At 48.7% G+C, this 8,774-nt stretch overlaps 1 protein-coding gene across 1 annotated transcript in view; it reads left to right on the forward strand.

Moving 5' to 3' along the window:
• The window catches only part of TAP2 (transporter 2, ATP binding cassette subfamily B member), a 23,731-nt gene that overhangs the window by 7,917 nt on the left and 7,040 nt on the right, over positions 1–8,774 (forward strand). Inside the window, exons 3-8 of the mRNA XM_006164544.3 lie at positions 2,350–2,480; positions 2,752–2,957; positions 5,835–6,032; positions 6,151–6,279; positions 8,078–8,266; positions 8,430–8,607. Coding sequence (XP_006164606.1) covers positions 2,350–2,480; positions 2,752–2,957; positions 5,835–6,032; positions 6,151–6,279; positions 8,078–8,266; positions 8,430–8,607 — 1,031 coding nt within the window. The remainder of the gene's footprint in view (positions 1–2,349; positions 2,481–2,751; positions 2,958–5,834; positions 6,033–6,150; positions 6,280–8,077; positions 8,267–8,429; positions 8,608–8,774) is intronic.

The raw sequence follows: 8,774 nt of genomic DNA on the forward strand, positions 1-8,774 counted from the left end.
CACCTGGCCTGTTTCTCAGGCCTCTGGGTCTGGGACATGACCTGTGCAGTCGGCCCTGTAGGATCCAGCTGCCTAATCGTCAAGCCGCTGGCTGACCCTACTGTGCCTTTTTTCTTTTTTCTTAATTCTCTGTGGCTTTTCTGCAGCATTTGGCACTAGTATACTTTCTTATTACCACTCTCTTGCTGCAGTTAGATTATCATTTTTTAGAGAGTTTTTTTTTTTTTTTTTATTTTTGCTATAGGAAGTGTGTACTCAGAGCAGCGTGTGTACTCAGAGAGACAGAGGGTAAGAAATTACCCCCCAGGAGGGATGACCATGCCGCAATCCCTTCTCCTCCATTTCTTCTCTCAAGCTTTTGGGTACTCACACACACGTGCCCAGTGTGAGTTTTAAGCCTTTGGGTCTGAGAGTCAAACCGTGGTCTATCACATGGGAGTCCAGCGACATGACCATTACGCCATCTGCTGGTCCCCGGTGCAGTTCGTGCAGTTAGCTTTTATGAACTCCCTCTCTACCTCCCAATCCACTCTGCTTCCTCTGGAGACTTTTCCTTCTCTGGACCCTTAAATATGGACCTCCCCCAGGACTCAGCTCTTTGATCTCCAGAAACATGGAGCCGACTCAGTTCTCTCGGCAGGGAGCTCTAGTCTTGCCCACCCACTCGTGTCCTTTACCATAGGACCGCCACTCTCGTCTCACGGTCCGTGCACCCAGCGCTCCAGATGCACCCTGTTCTCTCCTGGTCTTCTTGAAAGTGGCTCCCTTGGGCCAGCCTGTGGCCTGGTGGTTAGGGGAGCTGGCTCCCACATGGGTGACCACGCTGTTTAAGTCCCAGACCCTGTGGCTTGGGAAGCATGTTGGGCACATGTGAACACGTGCCCTGGGTTCTGAAAGGAGGGAGAGATGAAGAAGGGACTGTGACGTGACTATTTCTTACGGGGTGGGAAGGGTGCGGTTTCTCTCTCCCCCTTTCTCTCTCTGTCTGTCTCTGGTGAGCACACATACCCTCTGGCAAAAAGCAGCTAAGTAAAAAGAAAGTGGCTCCCTTTTATTCCCATTCATGAAGCCACCAGTATCCTGGGCCCTAAGACTCACCATCATATCTTCCTCATGTTCAACACTAACCCTTTTCTTTAATTAATTAATTAATTAATTTTTAGTTTTTTTGTAGTAGGGCATGTGTGCTTGCCAGAGAAAGACAGAGACAGTGAGAAGGACAATGAGAAATAACCCCACAGGGGAGATGGCCATGCCACAATCCCTTCTCCTCCATTCTCTTGGGATTTTGGGCACAGGAACACACACACACACCCACACACACACACACACACACCTGGTGTGATTTCTGAAGGCACGGGATCTGGGACTTGAACTATGGTTGGCCAGTTGGAAATCCAGCACCTTTTTTGGTTTTGAATGATTTATTTAATTTTATTTTTTATTATTATCTTAAAATTTGCTATAGGGCGTGTGTGTATGTGTGTGTGTGTGTGTGTGTGAGAGAGGGAGAGGGAGAGAGAGAGAGAGAAAGCTACCAGGTCTGGGACTCAAACAATAGTCGGCCATCTGGGAGTCCAGTGCCTTAACCACCACACCACCTGCTGGCCCTGGCCCTGTCATTTTCTACTTTCACATTGTTTCTCCTCTGTCTCCTTCCTCTCCAATTTCACTGTAATCACCAAAATCCAAATCTTTATTATTTCATGTCTGATTATCCTAACAGTCTCTTAAATATGGTAACTAAATTTATATTGGGAATGGTTTTGTAAAATGCCTGCTTTTATATTTTCTCCTTTAAGTTGTATTGTAAAAAGTTCGTTAGTCTAAGAGGAATGCTCCACCTTCTAGGAGGAAAGGTGGGGACAGCCTGACTCTAGGGCTCTAGAGAATGGGAGGGCAGGGAGTCCCTTACTGCAGTTCCCTTAGAGGAGGATTATGACCGGGAAGAAGGACTCTGGGAGAAGCCCTGAGGAACAGAAGCCCTGAGGGGCAACACAGTGGGAGACTGGGTTCAAAGCAAGCACTGGGCCATTTCTTTTCACTTCTGTTGTATTGTCTCATGTCTAGCACAGAGTGAGGTTCAGAGAGACGTGTGAATGTGTCTGTGTTAGGATTTTGGTCCCACGCCTAGCTCACCAGTTTTCCTTTCTTCATCCCCTGTTTATCCCTATGCCTCCTCTCTCTGTCTCTTTCTATCTCCCTCTCTCATTTTTTTCTCTTCTACCTCTTGTGCTGTGGTCCTGATTTATATTTCTTTCTGGGCTGTCTCCTCCCTTCTCACCCTCCCCCACTTTCTCTGCATCTGTCTCCCCTTCACCCTCCTGCCCTGTCCTCCCCACCCCACAGCTCACTGTCTGTAGGCTGCAGGGGAGGCTTCTTCACGTTCGTCATGTCCAGAATCAACTCTCGGATCCGGGAGCGGCTTTTCTCCTCCCTGCTGCGCCAGGACCTCAGTTTTTTCCAGGAGACTAAGACAGGTGGGGCCTGGCGTCCAGGTCTGAGATTCCCCTGAAACTTCCATGCCCCTCAGTTCCTCCCCATTGACAGCCTCCCTCCTCCCTCTCTCCATGAGCTAGGCAAGGCCTGGGTCTCTTTCTTTCCCTCTGGGCAGGGTGGAGAGGCAGCCTCTGCCCTGTATCTGAGTGAAGCGGGGATGGGGTGGTGGTGGGGGCTGTGTGATGGAGCGTCAGGAGGTGCCCGGGGGTTCTGCAGCACTCAGGCCTTCCTCGCATTCTCTGCCCTTCTCAGGGGAGCTGAACTCACGGCTGAGCTCGGACACCAGCCTGATGAGCAACTGGCTTCCTCTCAACGCCAACGTGCTCTTGCGGAGCCTGGTGAAAGTGGTGGGGCTGTACGGCTTCATGCTCAGCATGTCGCCGCGGCTCACACTCCTCTCCCTGCTGGATATGCCGCTCTCAATAGCAGCCGAGAAGGTGTACAATGCCCGCCATCAGGTACACGTGGGTGCCTGGGAACCCTGGGGGTGGCTGAAACGGAGGGCTGGGGAAGATACCACATTCTTGGCCAGAGGCTCTGCCAGAGAGAGATCTCCTCACCTCAGTCCTTAGAGTGAAGATGTATGTTTATGCCACATTTTTCTCATCCAGTCGCCCATCAGCGGACATTTGCGTTCAGATGGTCCGTGACCCCTTGGGTTTATAAGCGAAAAATGTGTGTGAGGAGGAAGGGGAAAGGGGGGTGAAGGGAGCATTTTTCTGGGGAAACAGTAACTTTTCATTAACTTCTCAAAGGAGCCTGTATATATCCTTCCTACAGGAGATTTAAAATGATAACTTAGAGAATCTTAGGTGCAGAGTTTTTCCCTTTAAACTCAGCAGAGGGAGTTTGGGTGGAGTGTAGGGACAGTCTGAAAGTCCTGGGTCTGTGTCTCAGCTCCTCTTCCTTTTCTCTCTTCATGTGGTGAAACATACACAGCATGTAATTTAGATAGAGAGTTCTGTGGCATTGTTTTCTTTTTTAAAACATTTGCTAAAGGGCATGTGCATTTGTTGGAGAGAAAGAGAGAGAGAGACAGAGAGTGAGAACGTGTACTCTGGGGAGGGTGGCCACACCACAATCCCATCTCCTCCATTCTTCTCTTGGGATTTTTGGCAGGCACGCACACATGCCTGGTGTGTTTCTCAGGCCAGGTCTAGGACTCGACCCATGTAGTTGGCCATGTGCTATCCGGCTGCGCTACCCCCCACTGGCTGGCCCCAGTTCAGTGTTGTTAAGTACATCCATGTTGTTGTGCATCCACCACCACCACCCATCTCCATCATCTTCCTTCAGTGAAACTCTGTGCCCATCACACAGTAACTCCCCTTTACCCGCACCCCAGCTCCTGTCACCCACCATTCTGCTTTTTTGTCTTCATGAATTTGATGACTCTAGATGTTGTATGTAAGTGGAACCAGACAGTATTTTGTTTGTTTTGTGACTGACTTATTTCACTTGGCATAATGTCTTCCAAGTGCACACGTGTTGTGGCATGTGTCAAAATTTCCCTCCTGTTGGGCCAGCAGGTGACGTGGTGGTTAAGGTGCTGGATTCCACATGGCTGACTCTGTGGTTTAAGTCCTGGACCTGGCAACCTGAAAAACATGCCGGGCATGTGTACATGTGTGCCCAAAATCCCAAGAGGAGAATGGAGAAGAGATTGCAGAGTGGTCATCACCCAGGGGATGATTTCTCACTTTCCCTCTCTCTGTGTGTCTCTGGCAAGTGCATGCGCCTTATGACAAAAGCAAAAGCAAAACAAAAAGTTCTTCCTATTTAAAGCTGAATAATATTCCCTGCATGCACCACACTTTGCTCATCCAGTTGTCTATGAACAGTTGAGTGGTTTCCACCTTTCAGCTATTGGAAATAATGCTGCTGTGAACATGGATGTACAAATACCTGTTCCAGACCCCGCCTTCAGTTCTTTTGGGTTATGTACCCAGAAATGGAATTGCTGGCTCATGAGGTAATTGTATTTTTAGGTTTTGAGGGACCGCTATGCAATTTTCCATGGCAGCTGCACCCATTAACAGTTCTCCCAGCAGTGCACAATGAGAACGTTTCCAGCTTCTCCACATCATTGCCAACATTTGTTAGTATTTTCCATTGTTGTCTTTTTTTTGTTGTTAATAGCCATCCTAATGGCTGTGATGTGGCATCTCGGTATGGTTTTAATTTGCATTTCCACGTGCTTATTGGCCATTTTATATCTTCTTTGGAAGGATGTCTATTCAAGTCCTTTGCCCATTAATTAATTTTTGTTGTTGTTATTGAGTCGTAGGAGTTCTTATATCCTGGATGTTAATACCTTATCAGATTCATGATTTGCAAATATTTCTTTGCATCTCATGGTTGCCCTTTCAGTTTGTTGACAGAGTCCTTTAAGGCACAGGCGTGTTTAATTTTGATGAGGCCTGATTTCTCTGTTCCTTTGCTGCCTATGCTTTTGGTTTCACATCCAAGAACTCACTGCCCAATCTAGTGTCATTCAGCTTGTCTTCTGTGTTTTCCTAAGAGGTTTATAGCTTTAGCTCCTATGTTTAGGCCTTTGATTCATTTTGAAATACATCTTCACCCTTAACTGACTGTGGCTTTTCAGAAAACCATCCGTTCTTTCTCAGTTCAGACAGTGGAGGTGGAAGACTCACCCCAAATGAGGGCTGATAAAACAGCAGGTAGCTCCTACATGACCTAACACTCAGAGCCCACTAATATTTTGTCTCCTCCCTCCTTCACTGTTGGAAAGAAAATCAAGTTAGAGGAAAAATGAATAGGGTGCTACTTTTAGTTCCACTCAGGGAGCATTCCAAAGGCTGGGATGAGGGACCAGCAGTTAGCGTAATGGCTCTGTCGCTGGACTCCCACATAGTCAACCGCGGTTCGAGTCCCGGACCCGGTGGCTTAAAACTCATGCCGGGCGCGTGTGCGTGCGTGCCCAAGATCCCGAGAGGAGAATGGAGGAGAAGGGATTGCGGCGTGGCCATCCCCCCTGGGGGGTGATTTCCTGCTTTCTATCTCTCTGTCTCTCTCTGTCTGTCTGGCGATCGCACGCGCCCTATAGCAAAAACCTCTCCAAAAAAAAGGCTGGGATGAGACATGGGGGGCCGTGTCTTCTGCTACATCAGCCTCCTATACCTGCAGTGGTTAAAGGCATTGGACTCCCACATGGCCGACTGCTGTTTGAGCCCTGGACCTGGTGACTGGCTTTCTCACTTTCCGTCTCTCTTTCTCTGTCTCTGATCAAACTGGGAAATAAAAATAATAATAATAAAAAAGTTAAATAGAATAATAAAAAAATATCCCTCCTATACCGTGGTTTCCTCTTCCAGGCACTACTTCGGGAGATCCAGGATGCAGTAGCCAATGCGGGGCAGGTGGTGCGGGAGGCAGTCGGAGGGCTGCAGACCGTGCGCAGCTTTGGGGCGGAGGAGCAAGAGGTCTGTCGTTATAAGGAGGCCCTTGAACGATGCCGGAAGCTGCGGTGGCAAAGAGACCTGGAACGAGCCCTGTACCTGCTTGTGCGGAGGGTGAGGAGGCTGAGAAGTTAAGGGCCCGGGGAAGGGGTGGGAACCGGCGGCTAAATCTGTGGGGGGGAAAGGACGGGAAGGCTCGTTCTCAGCCCATCTCTTTCTTCCCCACTCCCAGCTGCTACACCTGGGCGTGCAGGTGCTGATCCTGAGCTGTGGGCTGCAGCAGATCCTGGCGGGGGAGCTCACCCGCGGCGGGCTGCTCTCCTTCCTGTTGTACCAGGAGGACGTGGGGACCTACGTGCACGTGAGTGAGCGTCTGCGCATGCGCCTTTCCACCCGCTGCTTTTCCGCTTCGTCCTCCTGGGGAAATTAAACACCAAATAGAAAATCCAACTAATTCTGTTATAGAGACTGTCAAACATATGCAAAAAAAAAAGAAAAAAAAAGATACAAAATAATACAATGAGCCTGAATGTACGCATCACTTGTTTTTAGAATTAACAACTAACTCAAGGCCAATCTTGTTTGACCTGTATCCCCTTCCACTGCCCCCACCCATATTATTTTGAAGCAAATCTAAAATGTCATGAAGTTTCCTCTATAAATATTTCCAGTGTATGTCTCTAAAATATACTACGTGCACGTGAGTGAGCGTCTGCGCATGCGCCCTTCCACCCGCTGCTTTTCCGCTTCGTCCTCCTGGGGAAATTAAACACCAAATAGAAAATCCAACTAATTCTGTTATAGAGACTGTCAAACATATGCAAAAAAAAAGAAAAAAAAAGATACAAAATAATACAATGAGCCTGAATGTACGCATCACTTGTTTTTAGAATTAACAACTAACTCAAGGCCAATCTTGTTTGACCTGTATCCCCTTCCACTGCCCCCACCCATATTATTTTGAAGCAAATCTAAAATGTCATGAAGTTTCCTCTATAAATATTTCCAGTGTATGTCTCTAAAATATAAACATCTTACAGAGTATATAACCAGAAAGCCATCATGAAACTAAAAAATGAATAATAATTTGTAAACTTCATCAGTCAATGGTCAAATTTTTACTTCTAAGCCATATTTTATATATTTATACGCACACACATATATTTAATAGTTTGCTTAAATCAGGATTCAAGTAAGGCCCCGACACTGGGCTAGTTTGATAAGTCTCTTAAGTCTTTTTCTTTCTATATCTGTCACCGATCTATCTAAACTTTCCCGCTTGCAATTTATGTGTTGAAAAACAGTTGTTTGTCTGCAGGATTTTGGCAGTTGAATCCCGTGTTATTCTGTCCATAGTTTCTGTCTAAAGATAGATAAATCTAGACGATTGTAAGGTTCAAGTTTTTTCTCCTTTTTCCACGAGAGTACTTTCTAGGCGGTGGCGTGTTCCCTCAGGGGACACACGATGTCCGGGTCTCCATTTGTGTGGTGACATCAGCCTGTGGTACTCAGTGCCTCAGGCCATTAAATTGTTGCACAATGGTGATGCTCTTTTACTTACTGTCTGGAACACATCTGTCAAGGAGGCGCTCCTCATATGCCATTTGGTGACTCATGGTACAGTTTGATTAGGAAAGGCAGAATGAGCATTTAAATAGTTCCTATAGTTACCAGTTTTCAAAGAAGAATTTATCCCATCATCCAGGGCATTATTTTGTAATTTTCCTAGACCCTTGTTAAACATCTTGTGTGTGTGGAGAGCTGTGCTGGGCACTCTGGTAGCTGCCTGGACAGAGTTAGCACAGAGTTAGCCTGCTTAATCATGCCAGACAGAACTAGGCAGAAGCAACTCGAAGCTAGGTGGGCAGGCCTGGGAAGCAATGCGAAGCTAGGCAGGCAGGCCTGGGAGTAGAGGCAGTGCTGTGTGGTAGGAGTGGGGACGTCACATCCTTTCCATGACAGATTGGAACACTCGGGTACAGGTGCCACTTTCAAGTTCCAGCCAAATTGCGCATTAGAAGGTAGAGGATCTTGCTTTGGATCAGGAGCATGAGAAGCATAGTTGTGGGAGGAGTGCGGGGGAGTGTGTGAGGAGCTGGGGAGTCAGTTTCCGGTGGAGGTGTGTTTAATTAGCCAACCCTTCTGCTTCTGTCTTCCAGACCCTGGTCTACATGTGCGGGGACATGCTGAGCAACGTGGGAGCTGCAGAGAAGGTTTTCTACTACCTGGACAGAAAGCCAAATCTGCCCCCACCAGGGACACTGGCCCCTGCCTCTCTGCGGGGGCTCGTGGAGTTCCGGGATGTCTCCTTTGCTTATCCCAGTCGCCCTGGCCAGCCCGTGCTCAAGGTGCCTGGAAGAGGAGGGCCTCTGCTACTTATGCAGGATCTGGGGCCTGGTCACAGCCAGGAGCTCCTTTGCCTCTGGGAAGCTGATCTTGCCTCTGCTGTGAAGAGAAAGGGAGGGGTCTTTAGGGAGGAGAGGCAGCCCTAACTCTTCCCTGGTTTCCTAGGGGCTGACATTCACCCTGCAGCCTGGTCAGGTGACGGCGCTGGTGGGACCCAACGGGTCTGGAAAGAGCACCGTGGCTGCCCTGCTGCAGAATCTGTACCAGCCCACCGGGGGGCAGGTGCTGCTGGACGGGGAGCCCGTCTCGGAATATGAGCACCACTACCTGCACAGCCGGGTAGGTGGGGAGGGAGGAAAGGGGCACGCAGAGAGGGGGTGGGAGAGCCATGGGAAGGAAAAACAGGGTCCATACTGAGGAGGCAGGCAGGAGGAAGGAGGATCCCTGTGTGTGTGTGTGTGTGTGTGTGGGGGGGGGGTTTACACAGTCCCCGCCCCCCTCCCCCCTGGG

Source organism: Tupaia chinensis, unplaced genomic scaffold (assembly GCF_000334495.1).
Source record: "Tupaia chinensis unplaced genomic scaffold, TupChi_1.0 Scaffold143645_1, whole genome shotgun sequence".
Classification (NCBI taxonomy): domain Eukaryota; kingdom Metazoa; phylum Chordata; class Mammalia; order Scandentia; family Tupaiidae; genus Tupaia; species Tupaia belangeri.